The sequence below is a fragment of the Zophobas morio genome, unplaced genomic scaffold (genome assembly GCF_036711695.1).
Source record: "Zophobas morio isolate AGI-343-1 ecotype UQ-CSIRO unplaced genomic scaffold, CSIRO_AGI_Zmor_V1 ptg000004l, whole genome shotgun sequence".
NCBI classification, from domain to species: domain Eukaryota; kingdom Metazoa; phylum Arthropoda; class Insecta; order Coleoptera; family Tenebrionidae; genus Zophobas; species Zophobas morio.
Window position 1 is genome coordinate 14968487 of NW_026972109.1, and position 14794 is coordinate 14983280.

Consider the following 14794-nt stretch of genomic DNA (forward strand, 5'->3'; position numbering starts at 1 on the left):
TAGATAAGTTCCCAGGAATTTATTACGTGTACAACTATTCCAAGTTATGCAATATCTTATTCACCATAGAACTTGCGAAGAGATTGGATGGAACTGAAACAACCACGTATTCATTGCTACTAGGGACTGTATAGACTGAGTATTCTTTTGGTTTTTTAATACCACCTTTATCCTAAATTTGTACTGTTTTACAATCTAGACAAGCGAAGAAGGAGCGCAGACTACAATTTATTGTTCTGTGGCGAAAGACATCGAAAGATGTAATCGAGCAAATTTTGAGGACTGTCAAGAAGTACCGCCATAAATAACTACCAGAGTTCCAAGACTTTCGAAAAAATTGTCTACAGATATTATTTAGCTGAAACCTTAAGAAATGTCAATTTAACTGTTTTCAATGTTCGTTTAATTATTTTGTACAATATATGTGATCGAGTCATTCTTACGAATTATCATTTTAAACAAAGTTCAGCTACATTGTTGTCAAGAAAAAAATTTAAAAATTTAAACAATAAAGTTTATCTAAAAGTAGGTGCTGAGTAGTATTATACAATGACTAACTCAATATAAAATATCGTCACATCAATATTAAAATAATCTCTGGGACTGCTTGGTAATTACATTGTACGCATTTAAAATAGATATATGCAATCAACGAACTATAAACTACAACTGCCTTGACCGCAAAGTGATTCATTTACATATTAATTTTGTTCTTATAGTCAGGATCACGAAGCAATGCGTACACGTCACGGACTCTGTATGACGTCATGCGTCTACCACGTTTATTATACAAATGAATCGGTTTGAAAACTGTCAACAAACATGTCGGCTTGTTATTGTTTTGGTTTGTTCTATTTATGATTATAGCATGAGAAGACCGTTAGTGTGAAGCAACAGTTTAGAAATAAGCTACACTTGCAGTGTTTCAGCATACAAGGGCATGCTGCAGGCTGCATAGACGCTATGAATTACAAACTCAGGCACAGGAAAGATCACGACTGTAACCCCTTTCACGTGTTCCTAGTCACTGAAGCCTGCCACTCACGTTCCAACGCCGCGGTACAATTGTGTAGGATATGACAAAATTGAAGTGTTTTCGAACATCTGTGTATGCGATCAAGCAAATCGGTTGGATGTGGACGGTTGGTGAACAAGTCTGTCTGCAGCAGTACAATCGTGTTGTATTGGTTGGAAACTTAATCGTGTGGGGACAGTGTTTGTTATACAAACCGTGAAAGCAGGTATAAAAGTCCATTTTCTTCGGACATGTTGCCACCACGATCGCAAATTTTTAACTGCAAGGTCGTAACGTGTGTGTACTGCTGCTTTTCAGCAAAATTGTACAGCAGTTGTATCCAATACAATCGTACCCCGGCGTTGGAACGTGAATGACTGGCTTTAAGAACGTTCATTTTTGCATTGACTGCTGGTAAAAACTGCTGACAATTGGGTGTTAAACACATACTTGGAGGGTGGTACAAGGCTTCATACTGTACTTAAAGCTACCAACGAGAATGTTAACATACGTCTCAAACAGACAGCATTGAACAGTTGTGACAGGCTTCAAGTTAGAGAAATATGCTTACCGTCTTCAATGCCACAATAGGCACGTCACATCTACAGAATAAGTTACTTTATTGACATGGAATAGATACAAAAGTAAAGTATAAACAATAATAAGTATGCATGTTGCACAACGTCGTCGTCTGACCAGTGATTTGTATATTTGGCCAGTGAAGTGATAGTGTGATTATAAAAGACATCAGCAGAACATGCCGCTAGTACAATCAATTAGGATGGTAATGGAAAATAACCTACATGTTACAGTGGCTGAATGCCCTCTGCAGTATTAGAATCTTCACTGTCATAATCACTAAAACTATAATGTGAATCTTCGTTAATGTCGATTATAAACGGCGCAATCTCTTCACGGTCAAATACTAATTCCCGTTCCCACCACTCCCGTATTATTTTATTCATATGGTCAACAGTATTTTTCCACATTGTGGGCGTGACATGTGCTAACGCTTCTTTCCACATTTCCACGGAATTTTTTGACCATAACCATCACGCCCAATGTGTTTGGAATAAAAATTTGTAGTAATTCCCCAAGTATTTTCTATAGGGTTAAACACACAATGATATGGCGGCAATCGCAATACTCTATGGCCATTCTGTTGGCCCAATTCACGGCAACATACGTTTTTGGAGGTTTATTTCTGAAAAACATGATATTTTAAATGAAATGATAGAGAATAGTATATGCATTACTGTGCAACCAAATGAAGAAGTTCCGTTTTTAACAGCTGTGAATCTGAACTTATGTCATGTTGTTAAAGCCATTCACGAATTTCTGCTTTTTTCCATGAACCACTGGGACATTTGTTTGCAAAGGTACCGTGGTAGCTTGCATTGTCTATAATAATCTGTGATGGTTCTTCAAGGTTCATGAGCAATTGAAACCACTTGAGAAAATTCTGTTGATTCATTTCGCCATGATAGTCTGGATTTTTGGTATTAGAAGAAAATACTAGCGCTGCTTCATCAATAAATCCATTGCTTGTACCTGCATGTAATACAATATACCTAAAATATAGTGAGAAGAATAAATAACTAACGTGAAACTGACACATTACTAAATTTTCCCTTCTATTTTGAACATCCTGATACTTATGACACTATCGTCTTGCAATGACCTAACTACCGAACCATTTTCAAATATCCATGTTTCATCAAGTTATACACATGGCAAAGAATTTGGGTTCTGCTGATTGTGCATGTATTCACGTAAGAATTTGGTTCTTGCATGAACAACATGTTGTAATTCCATAAGACGCTTCCGTACACTGGTTGGCGAATAACGAAACCCAATTGAGAATGTAAAATTTTTCCTAACGAGCTCACAGAACCCTCAAATATATGTTTCTCCTTCAAGCAATCAATTAATGGCGATCGTGTAACATGTATTTCTGTAAAATAGTCGTTAGTATCTATAAGGCGTCCGCATCAAATTCATACTTTCTTCGACCATTCCATATAAGCATTCTCGAATAGCACACTGCTCCGAAGTGCTAATATCACACACTTGCTTTGTTCGGGGGTCTCTATTTCTTGGGAGAATGTACACCTTCTCCGGTTTTTATTTGTTGTACCACGGAGTTCACTGTTCGCACACATACACCCAGAGCAGCAGCAACCCTCTGTACAATGTGACTGCATTAGTAATTGTAATAAAATACACCTACTTACGTCTTGAACAGCTGTTAGTGGTAAAAGAGGTTCCCCGCTATCGCGTTCTTTAGCAAAATAGTCCACTAAATTATCGTCCATTTGCTTTACATCTTTGTGCAAGGGCTTCGGCATGGTGGAATGTTTACGTTCAAGCAAGCGACACGTACCACGGTACAGGACAGTTAACTTGGAGTTCTATAAAGAACTGTTATAGTTCTGAAAAGAACTGATACGATTACACGAGCAGAAAAGTAGAAAAACGCGAAAAATCAAACAATAACACAACATAACCAAAGTTGACACCAATGACACTTGTGAAATCGATAAAACTTTAGCATATGTTTCGCTATCAGTCGTACCAATATAATTTCCCCCAAATTGATCGATTTTGATCCGTATTGCCACGTATTGCGGCGCGTATTTTTGATTTAGTGTTGGTAACGGATCTACGTCATCCATGACGTGTACGCATTGCTTCGTGATCCTGAGTTTATACGAAAACAATTTCTTGACCTTTGCGCATTTCAAAAATCTTTAGCGTTTGAGGGCGAAAATCGCTTGCTCTTAAAAAATCATTGACATATATAGTTGCCGAAAAATACTTCATGTGCCTTAATCTGGCCAACTTCAAAGAAAAAAGTTTGTCGAATTCAATTTATTCAATAAAAAAAAACTGCTTCAGCAATGAATTTTCTTGAGCAATTGCGATTTTTTGTCGATATATGGTATTTAGCTTTTGTAACCGAGGTAGGAACCTGACAAAGTTTGAGTAGGTAGCAGTTTACCATATAATAACCTTAATGCAGTTATAAAGTTTTGGAGCAGCCGATTACAATAATTCCTAAAACAAATTTTCATTTTTTTTGTACAATTTTCAATTTTTTTCCAAAGCTCTAGAGATCCAAACATTTAAATTATTTTGTTGTAGAATGTAGGTGAGAAATTATGTTGTGTGGGCATGGGTTAATTGTGCGTCACGATCAGAAAAATCTGGGATTTAAGGGACAGTTGCGCGCAAAAAAATTACGTTAATATAATTTATATAACTTTAAGGCTTCATAGGTATCATAAACAGTTGTTGCCAATCGTAGTAGTTTAGGTGGGTGTCACATTAAAATAAATATGTACTCGGAAAAATTATTTAACTATGACACATTTACACACGTATTTATTAATAATCAAATATGTATATAGAGCTGAAAATATTTTTATTTCTCTTGAATTCTCATGAAACTGGGGGCTTCTTATCAGCTAGATTCCTGTAAGCAATAACAACCTTTATGATCCCTTATTGGCGCGCAAATGTCCTATGGCCTTTTTGGGGATTAGACCTGCCACAAAGGTAAACTAACCGCGGCGCGCAAGTGACCAACACCCATTTACGTTATTGTCATTCTTCGCAAGTTTTCTGACCTTCATTTTTGGCTATGGATATACCAGCACCATTGTTATTAAAATAAATTAAAAAAATTGGTCTAAGGTTATTTAGGCAACTTCTTTTGTCCCTGAGAATATCCAGTTTTTTTTTGAAAAATGATAAAATTTTATTTACGAGGACACGCAATTCAATTTCGATTGGTGCGGTGTAAAACTAATAAAATAATAATAATACTACAATTTTACTGTATTCTCAAATTTTCAAGAAATTGATTTGACGCATCAAATAAATTAATTAATTTTTTTAGTCACGTGTATATAAGCAATTCTAAAAAATATGAATACATTGATAAACGACAAGAACAGATATTTTACATATTTTCGGTAAGGGTTATTCAGAAAAATTTTTAATTGACGTCATCGATTTTTTTGGAAGAAGATATACCGAAAAGAGGGACGACAGACAGACGGAAACGGAAGAGCTATGGCTCCGTACTCTAGGGGTGGCGAAACGTCGCGGAAACCTACAGCAATATTTCTTTAGCTTATGCTCAGAAGGGAAAAATACAGACTTAAAGCGAGATTAAAAGTATTAGTTCCGTATTAATTAAAATCGTAACTAAAATGAAGAAAATACATAAAACTTTTTAGAATTAGAACTTAGAACTCTTATCCCACGGCAACAAAGTTTCGAATTCGTGCAATAAACATCATGTAGGTGAATTTTTATACTGCGCATGCTTGGACCCGACACGTCTGCAGTTATTAACATGCTCTTAAAATCTTATTTGAATCCATCTGATATAAAAAAGTTGTGAAGCAACAAGTAACAACCTGTTACTTAAAATTTTCTTACTAATAAAATAATAATTATTAATGAATAATAAACCTTAATTTTTTTACTGAACGGGATTGCGGAGGCAAAATCTGGAAGGTCGCGCCGCCTACGGCTTCGACCTTCCCTGACAGTAAACCGCAAAAAACTGAAAAATTGCAGATTATGGATTTCCATCCCCGTGGAATATAAACTTAGAACCGCCCCAACCATTTTTGATGTGAAAAACTTGAACTTTCAGGGTTCGCTGAAATCTCATAAAAACTTCGCACGTGGGAGAATATTAAATCCTCCGATGCCTCTGCATGCAACAGGTGATATTGTTGGTTGCCTATCCCATCCGCACAAAAATACCGACATCGCGTGTTCAAAAATAGCAGTTTATTTTGATTGCTAAGAACCTCCGACCCGCCAATCTTCCACTAAATCTTAACAGTGTCATGTCACCCAATTATTCCGACCGCCCATGATTCATAACCACAGCAATGCCATTACCTACGCTGCTAATGGTTCCGCTCGATGCGTAAATATCTCTTTATACATCGTAGTAAAATTACTTCACCCACCGAAATAACCTATTTACTTTCAGTTTTATGACTAATGCATTTTATGGAAAAGTGACGCGCCGCCGGGGAAAATCCACCGCCTCCTGCACCAGTATTATTTACCATTATCACTATCAGGTTCTATTCCAGTGGTGACAGTTCTTTGGCGCGTTGTTCCCTTCCCCCACCTTTACCCAAATTACCAATTTACCAGTCTTCTTCCATCAGCACCGTACGCAACGTACGCTGCCGTCGAAAGCAACAAAACCAGTTTTACATGTAACGCAGTTCGTCTCAGTTGGCCAAGCGTGGTTCTTCGCTGTTATCTGGGTTACGTGTACAGCGCTTTAAAAATAAAATACTCATTGTTTGGGTGCACCAGGATATAAGTGTACCATGGGCTGTGCCACAGGAATTGTCAAGTACTTCGTCTTCCTCGCCAACTTGATCTTTGCGGTAAGTCCTGCAGTACTCCACGGGGTAAAAGCGACGTTCACTTTTTTCTTCGGCTGATGTTGCACAAGAACCAGTTCAGCGTGACGTCACGGGCGTTATGATGTCATCGGCGTGTCAGGGGTCACTAGAGCCCAAAAATTCTCTTACGATGAGATGTTTACTTGATAGAGATAAAAATAAGTTTAATGAGTTGGCTGTCGACTAAAAAGTTGAGTGGTTTCTTAAGGTAACGGGAAAGAAAAGGTTGTTACTTCCGCGATCAAAATATGTTCGTTAGTTAGATATCACAGGTGTTTCCTGTTTTCGGTGGTTTTGTTTGCTTTGATCGAAGTCTGCTCGATGGGTTAAAGAATTGTTTTTTTTTAACGATCAAAGAAAGTAGTGAAGACTGACCTTTGTAAATAAGCAATCAACGTAGGCTTTGTGTGCCAGGAGTGGGAGTAGTAATTTTTCAGAGTATATTAGTGCGAAGAGTGAAATTATGGCCGATGGGTTTTATTAGGGGAAAATAATGTCAAGTGTGACCTTGGATTTATTTCTGACTAATCGTTATTTTTTAACTTGAATGCAATAAATTACGTGTATAATAGTCTCTGTGTGTATTAGATCAGCTTTGGCGGAAATAATAATAAAAAAAATGCCGCCAACAATTGTTTTTTTTCACTTCCCGAATATAAATCAGGGAGGTATTGTAACAGGGTCCATTTGACGTAAACTCGTGTTATCTGGACGTTTTATAGCTTCCTAGAATGTGAAAAAACCCGTTTCCACATGTCTTCGACGAAATTATCGTGATCGTTGCAAAATTTTAAGAATAGAGCTAAGCGTAGTTAGTTTGCTCATCCTCACCAAAAGTTTGATGAGGTCATTTCAGAATTTTAATGCAAAACAGTATGCTCACCTGTGATTCATCCTTGTTTTAATACATAGGTCTTGGTCTCTGCAATTGTTAGAAATGCCAGAAATCAAAGAAATATCGGAAAAATCAAGCACTTATACATTTTTGCTCCCCATCTGCATTTCCTGTCGTTATTAGTGTAAATATTTAGAAAAGATTATCGAGTTTAAACGGTAAAACGTTATTCTTCGCACGTGCAGATGTATAGAGCGCTGAACTTGTGGAAATGAGAGAAACGTCAACTTTTTCACCATGTACATTTTCAGAATAATTTAGTTTTCAGTGTTACCATACAACGTAGATGTAACTAGTTTCAGATTTTCGTTTATTTTTGGGTTAATAATTATTTTTGATACGATTTACATTATGTGTACGTGTAGAATAATAAAGTTGGCTGTGAATGCCGCTCCGTTTTAATGAGTATCGGACAAATTTTGACAGTTCTTAAAATTGTCTTCGGATACCTTGTTTTAAAAGAGTGGCACATAACCAATTTTGAGAATACAATTTTTGACCACTGTTTGGAAACTAGGGATGTATTATTAAAAATGTAGGTCCATTTTTAAAGTGTTTCAAACTTATTAGGCGTTTCGGGTAGCGATTTATAACCTCCATAAAGTGTTCATTTCAATCACTGTAGCGTTTAGCTTCTCAGTTACATTGTAGTACTCGATTATAAAGCTGATTTTTAAGATAAAATGTACTTTGTAATGTATTAAAAAATATGTAAGAAGAAAGTGTTGATTTTGTGGTTGTTGGTAAATACATATGTGTAAAGAAATAACTAAAGTTATAGATAAGTTACTTACGGCAAATTTGAATCTAGTTGTTTTGAATTGGAATGAAGTTTAGACTAGACTTGGTGGGCGACATTTTGCATCGTCTCGTTTTATTGTTAATTATTGAAAATCTCGATAATAAAACATGTTTTTTTTTACTGTTGGCGGCAATAGTCAGTCGGGGACTTTCTTTGAAGTTTGGAAGCTATAAAGTCGGTGCAAAAACTATAATAAATAATTGCAGCTGTAATTTAAAATTTTGGCATTCCTAACAATGGCCCAATTTTGTTTCAATACAGTTCCAATTGATGACTAGTATAGGTTTGAAATGGACTTTACTTATGTGTTTATACTCAGCTTTTCGTAGTCATCGTAGTTCAATATAATGCGACCTTGAAATTTCTGTTTCATTTAGCCAGTTCGAACATTTATTTAAGTTTCCACAGTGAATATCTTTTAATTACAGGGTGATAACTGCCGAAAATGGTTCCTCGGTTTACGTGATTTAATCTGGAGTTAATGTGTGATTTTTGGGTTGATTATGTTGGTTTTGTGGGGAATTTATTTGTGCAACTGGTCATTTCCACCGTTTATAACGCCAACGATTTATTCTTCTCCATTACTTGATAGCATTAATCATTAAGGAAGTTGACTGATTTTCACTTTACCGATTTGCATTGTTAATCTTAATAAATATTAAACAATAGTAAGACATTTATTACAGTCATAAAATGAGTCAAAATGAGAGTAATACGTAGACTGGTTAAATATACAATACTTTATGAGTTTTTTTTAGATAGCGATAGCACGTCACATAATTGAACACTAATTATGACTACTTAAAATCTATGAAACCTATAAAGACAACAATGATAACAACCTATAGGGTAGTGGATTCCACATTTTGTTACTTTGATGATTTTTACAAAAAACTATAAAATAAAGCGCATTTACATTTTATTTTTGTTCCGCTAATTGTAAAATTTCACATGTTGATCTTAGGTAATTATAAATTACTGATTTTGCGACAAAGATAACCTTGTAATATTTACATTACCCTTCAAGTCCCCGCAAAAAATTTATTGCTTTCCAAGAATTACAAAACAAAATTGTTTTCCAAAACACCAACAAGAACACAATTTCAGTTTCACTCCATTTAAATACAACAATAGGAGCTTCTCCAAATTCCTTTGTTTTTCCTGCCATCCTTCCCACATCCAAGGTCAGTGCCCATCCTCGCCGCTGACCCTCCGACCATCTTACGTAACGTCACATTCCTCTGCCGAAACCCATTCTGATTCCACCTAATCGAGCCCCAATTTCCATTAAAATAATTAACCACCAGCTAACCCGGTTGCACGTTCCCTATTGTACTGTTCGTATTTGTTTTCACAATTACGTAATCCCAAGACGCCCATTTGCATAATTATCGCATTTATTTCACGTTACCAACCGTCTTCAATCATTTACATCAAGGCTATTGTATTTCATGGGCTGCAATCAACAGTTTCCGGATCAGGTTGTACGAGCAGGGCTACCAATGGTTTTTTTTAAGTAGAAACCGCGGTGAATCAGTGTGGACGTCACGGTTGCAGTTTCTTGATATGGTGACAAAGGTTGCACGTTCTTAGTCATTTGGCCTTTTCGGAATTAATTGGTCAATTGATGGGGGCTGCGGTTTATGGAGCGATAGAGAGAGAGGGAGAGGACGCGTTAGATTAATTGCAATGTCTGCTACGGGTACTGGATATTTCAATCATGTTTGATATAGTCGCTTACCAGTAGCACGTTTTTTAGGTGTGCCGGGCACCATTTTTCATACGCACTTTTGTTAGATAAATATTTTTTTATTTATATTGTATTTGCTAAGTTGGCAGGCAGCTAAAAATATTCGGTGCACGGTATCACTTTGTTGTTGAAATTATCGTTAATTGGGGTTATGTCAACTGAGCTTTACTTGTTTGTTTTGTCCAGTAGTAAAATCTGTACTTTCTAAGTCTAAGTCGTTGCTACAAAGTTGCTCTATTCGCAGATCTCGTCACTTCCATTATCTCCTTTCTTGTGAAACAAGTTGATCAACATTGTGTGTACATGTTTTTGATTCTTGTTTTAATGATGAGTCTTTGTATACTCTGACTCACGTTTTCGATATCTCTGTCAACGTTGCCGTTGACGTCAGACGGCGTGTGACCCAGTCAACAGTCAACAGTGCAACATCCAGCCGTCTCTCTTTTTTTTTTTTGAACTTATCGACATCCGTTTCCTGTCGATAATTCACCGATGCTAGCCACAGGTATCGCAAATGTGGGTTAATGTTAAATAAAAGAAGCAGTGGGAGTGGTTCAACCTCCACACTAACAATTTCAATCAAGGCTAGAACACGAGAGGTCGTTCTAACAAACTTCCAAGAAACCGTTTTAGCCAAATATTGACAGCGTCTATTTGAGCCGTTCGCCTCTGCGTGAATTTCTACAGTAAACAACTTTAAAAACGCACAATTAGGACGAAAAAATCAGTTTTAGTAGCGATATGGGATCACGTCTATAAATACAGCGCATTTGTACGGATGGCACGTTGAGTGGAAACCTTTGACATTCTCGCATAATCAACAACGATGACCTTGATATGGAAGGCGGTTATTTTTAGGAAGCGACTAAATGCAATTTTTCCTTGCAGTTGGCGGGCCTGGCGTTGGTGATTATTGGGGTTTTGTACAAATTCAACTACAGTGATGCCACGAACGCCCTGCCTTCGAATTTCGGGGTCGCCCCGATTTTGTCGATAATCATAGGAGCCGTGGTTTTCGTCACAGCCTTCTTGGGATGCTGTGGAGCTGTTAAGGAGAGCCCGTGCATGCTGACAACTGTGAGTACCGAAAGTTTCGAAACGTCGCACTATTTTTGTTGTTTCAGTACGCCATTATTCTTTTGGTTATCTTCATCATCCAAGTTGCTATTGGAGTCTATGCGTTCATCAAAATTAACCAAGACCCGCAGGAATTCCGCATGTCCATTCGCAATAGTCTTCAGAAGACGTTCGAGGGATACTACGAAAACAATGAAAAGAGGGAGACCGTAGATGCCATTCAGAGTTGGGTAAGTCAGGATGTAGTGGTGGTGTACTTACTATGTACTAATCTTTCTTTGCTAAAGTAACTGCTATTTCTCTTTTATTGTTTGGGGTGAGTTAACATGCTCTATTTGGTGGCCTTTTCATATCCTGCTCTTTCATATCTTACCTGCAAGTATTTAACGCTGGGTAGTACCTTGAAAATTATACTTTTATAGTTGCATTGCTGCGGTTTTAACGATAACTATCAACAAGTTATGTCACAAAGGGGTGATTTACCCAGGAGTTGTTGTCGAGAGGGTACAGAAGTGTGCAGAAGCACGGATTACAATAGCTTTTACGATAGACGGTGCGAGGAATCAATTCATGACTTTTTGTATAAAAGTTCTCACGTTATTGGAGGTGTCGCTATCGGCATAGCAGTCATCGAGGTACTCAAAATTCCGCCATTTTTTTCTTTTGTGTTAACTTTATCTTTTATTTTTTAGATTCTCGGTGCTGTTTTCGGTTTGTGCCTCTCGAGTTCGATAAGAAACCACTACAGAAGAAACATTTACACATAATTTCTCTTTTTTTTTTCTTTTTTTTTACTTTTGTTTGTTTACTTTCAAATTTTAAGATAGTTGTTTTTATATTGTAGTTACGTACAACTTTACTTTTAACCATTCCATTTGTTACGGAACAACAAGTACAATAAAAGTTTAACTAGACTTTAGTTTTTTCTTGATACCTTGTAGGTAAGATGACGGGATATGAAAAGTGCATGTTTATGTAATTGTTTTTCCTCATGTTTAACCCCGACGACTTGTAGGCCCACTGCTGTGGCCTTGATGGACCGGATGAGTACAAGAACGCTACACTTCCCGACAGTTGTTGTCCGAACGATGTTCGACCTTGTGTAAAAGGAGAACTGAACGCTTTCCACGACGGATGCTTAAGAATACTTCAAGAGTTCTTCGAATCAAGTGCCAAAATTATCGGAGGTGTAGCTTTAGGAATCGCACTGGCAGAGGTAACATCACTGAATAAAATTCACACACATTTTTACTTCCCGAGTCCACTTGATTTCTCGACGTTTTCTAGAATAGCAAAAAGTAGGTCTTCCTGTTTATCGTTTGTGATCGCGAACTAAGTATAAACAAATAGTTTGTGTTAAGTTTGAAATCAAAATTTTTGTAATTTTTCTAAGAAAATGGACTGTATTGATTGTGGCGAGGGAAGTTTTTTCGAAAAACTTTGGTCGTATTTTTTCTAATTTTTTTGTTTGACGTAGCTTCTAGGTGCTTTCTTCGGCTTATGCCTGGCCAGCTCCATCAAGAACCAATACCGAAGGAGCCTCTACGCTTAAAATGTTTCAGTTTTGATATTATAGATGTTATTGTATTTATTATAAATGTTAGCTGCTTTATTTTTGTAATTTCAACTTGATCTGCGCTGTTGTTAATAAAAAACTTAACTCAAGTAATAATTTTATTTTTGAATTTTGAAACATCGTATAGTTACATAAATTCGATGATCTTGCAACAACAATAGAAGCATTAAAATCACAATATATTGGTTAAAACGATATAGTAGAATATCACATTAAATATGGAAATTTGAATTGTGCATATATTTTGTGCTAGAGAAAGGTGACAAAGAATCATTTGTACAGTCATAAAAAACAACTACAACTTAGAAGCTAATCCGGTGTTAGGGTTCCGAAGCCATCCGGATCCGTGCCGACTCCCTCGATCTGTTGTGGACCTCGGCAGTCCGCAACGTAATCCCGAAGATGTCCTCGTGGTATCTGTTCTCATCCTGAAACCCACTGAACTGTTACAAAAAATCTTATTTGTCCACTGCCATCATCATTTTGATTTTTTCGACAGTGTGATTGTGGTTTAGTGAGAAAATGGCGTCAAAACTAAATGTCAGTTTATTTCTAACACAAGTAACTGCCCTAACACAAATAGCTTTTTTCCTGAAATACCAACCAACCTTCGCATTCGTGACAATAACGAGTACACAAATAGACTTGTATGAAATATTAGAAACGACAATTAATAGGAGGCGTCACACCACGCAAATACGTAGGTTTATCTAAATGAAATTCGTCATGAGCAGAGATTCTTACACTTTACGACTCGAAACGCTATTGTACTCACCCTCAACGAGAACAAAAACGCCTCTACCTGCTGCTCATTCATCGACCCGTATTTCTGTATAATAGTTTTCAACGTTTGATACACGTGTTCTGCCATTGTGCAATCCCCACATACATAAAAGTGCCCCTTTTCCAAAACCAGTATCCTATAAATCTCCGCAGCTTCATCCAGCGCCAAATCTTGTACGTAAGTCTAAAAAGTTAGGTTAAAACGTATCAAAACACCCGCTTTCGTACCTTGGGAACGTTGGGTTCTCTCGATAGTGCCAAAAACACCTTATCCACTACACCCTTCTTCAACATTTCGTTCTTCTCTTCTTTGTATAGATCAAGTTCGCGAGTGCGGCAGCCAAAGAACAACCAAATCTTTCCCACTTGTTTGTTCGCGAGGACTTGTGCTTGACGGTGTTGCCAGAAGGCCCGGAACGGAGCAATTCCTGTACCCGGTCCTACTAGAATAATAGGTTTCATAGGATCGTTAGGGAGATAAAAGTTGGGGGCGCTTCTGACAAAAAGACAAATTTCTTCTCCAACAGGAACCTCCTGGAGGTAGTTGGAACAGACGCCGTAGTGGATAGGACCTTCGCCATCTTGGGTGCGGTATACCACGACAGCTACGGTCAAGTGGATTTGGGTCGGGTAGAGAGAAGGAGCTGAAGAAATGGAGTAGAAGCGGGGCTGCAAAATAGATAGTTGGGCGATCAGAAGAGGAGCGTAGGGAGTGACTGACGGGAATTCCTCCAGAACTTCGAGAAGATTGGGATAGCGCCAGTGGCGCCAGTCTTCGTAAGCGGCGGAATCCTGTAACGACCATTAAATGAAAGTGTCACCTCGGACATTGTACTCACCGTCGCTAGCAGTTCAAGTTTGCGTTGATCTTCTTGTTCAGTAGCAATGGAAGCAAAATGCTGCAACAAATGTGGAGTTGGTGGTGTTGTAATATCCATAAACCTTGAAAGTAGAGTCCTCAACGAGCACGACGGAAGTCGTTCATGAGGGGTCCAAGTTTTCATAACGCCGTTGGAAGTATGGGTTTCTTTAAGCATCTGTAATTCTATTGGGGTGTCAGGATCCTCAACCCCTTTCAAACGCTTGATGATTTTGTCAACTAGTTCAGGTCGATTCTCTGCATACACCCCCAAGTGATCACCAGGGTTATACGTGTGGTTGTTTTCAAACTCGAGGAGAAGAGTAGCACGGGATGATTTTTCTCCATGGAGATTAGTACGACGTAGAAGTCGGCTTGCATGCACCTGGAACAACTTTTTAGAATCTATCAACACCAACAAACTTCGTACCTTCTTGTTATGGCATTTGGCCAAGGCAGTTGTGATGTTGCTACCTTTGGAAGTCACAAACCTCACAGTCTGTGAAGTTAAAGACTCACTCTGTAGAGTCATCGTAGCTTCTAGGAAAGTATCATCATCGTCGAGACAAAACGTTTCACATGCAATCTAA

General features: G+C 37.7%; 2 protein-coding genes and 1 long non-coding RNA gene across 8 annotated transcripts in view; 1 reads left to right on the forward strand and 2 right to left on the reverse strand.

Moving 5' to 3' along the window:
- Nucleotides 1–1618: 1618 nt before the first annotated feature.
- Nucleotides 1619–3718, reverse strand: LOC135142588 (uncharacterized). 2 transcript variants are annotated; one of them, XR_010282563.1, is made up of 5 exons: nucleotides 3250–3718; nucleotides 3019–3200; nucleotides 2619–2969; nucleotides 2272–2566; nucleotides 1619–2219 (listed from the first exon to the last, which is right to left on the reverse strand). It is a non-coding gene; the product is annotated as an uncharacterized LOC135142588 (long non-coding RNA). The 2 variants fall into 2 exon arrangements; XR_010282562.1 differs by having other exon boundaries at nucleotides 2272–2969.
- Nucleotides 3719–6089: 2371 nt separating this feature from the next.
- On the forward strand, nucleotides 6090–12658 carry LOC135142721 (23 kDa integral membrane protein-like). 2 transcript variants are annotated; one of them, XM_064074481.1, is made up of 5 exons: nucleotides 6090–6444; nucleotides 10798–10986; nucleotides 11034–11216; nucleotides 12002–12202; nucleotides 12464–12658. In XM_064074481.1, exons 1-5 carry the CDS (start codon nucleotides 6385–6387, stop codon nucleotides 12536–12538), a joined length of 708 nt encoding a protein of 235 aa, XP_063930551.1. In that variant the 5' UTR covers nucleotides 6090–6384; the 3' UTR covers nucleotides 12539–12658. The 2 variants fall into 2 exon arrangements, with proteins under 2 accessions (XP_063930551.1, XP_063930542.1); XM_064074472.1 differs by lacking the exons at nucleotides 12002–12202; nucleotides 12464–12658 and adding exons at nucleotides 11409–11621; nucleotides 11679–11900 and having other exon boundaries at nucleotides 6091–6444.
- LOC135142614 (nitric oxide synthase, salivary gland) overlaps nucleotides 12647–14794 on the reverse strand; it is a 106624-nt gene continuing 104476 nt past the window's right edge. For 2 of the 4 annotated variants that reach the window (XM_064074363.1, XM_064074379.1), the window contains 5 exons: nucleotides 14635–14790; nucleotides 14185–14589; nucleotides 13574–14137; nucleotides 13338–13529; nucleotides 12647–12990 (listed from right to left, as the gene is read on the reverse strand). In XM_064074363.1, the coding sequence (XP_063930433.1) occupies nucleotides 12883–12990; nucleotides 13338–13529; nucleotides 13574–14137; nucleotides 14185–14589; nucleotides 14635–14790 (1425 nt within the window). In that variant the 3' untranslated portion in view covers nucleotides 12647–12882. Of the gene's footprint in view, nucleotides 12991–13337; nucleotides 13530–13573; nucleotides 14138–14184; nucleotides 14791–14794 lie in introns of all 4 variants that reach the window. The other 2 variants (XM_064074356.1, XM_064074371.1) reach the window with 1 other exon arrangement.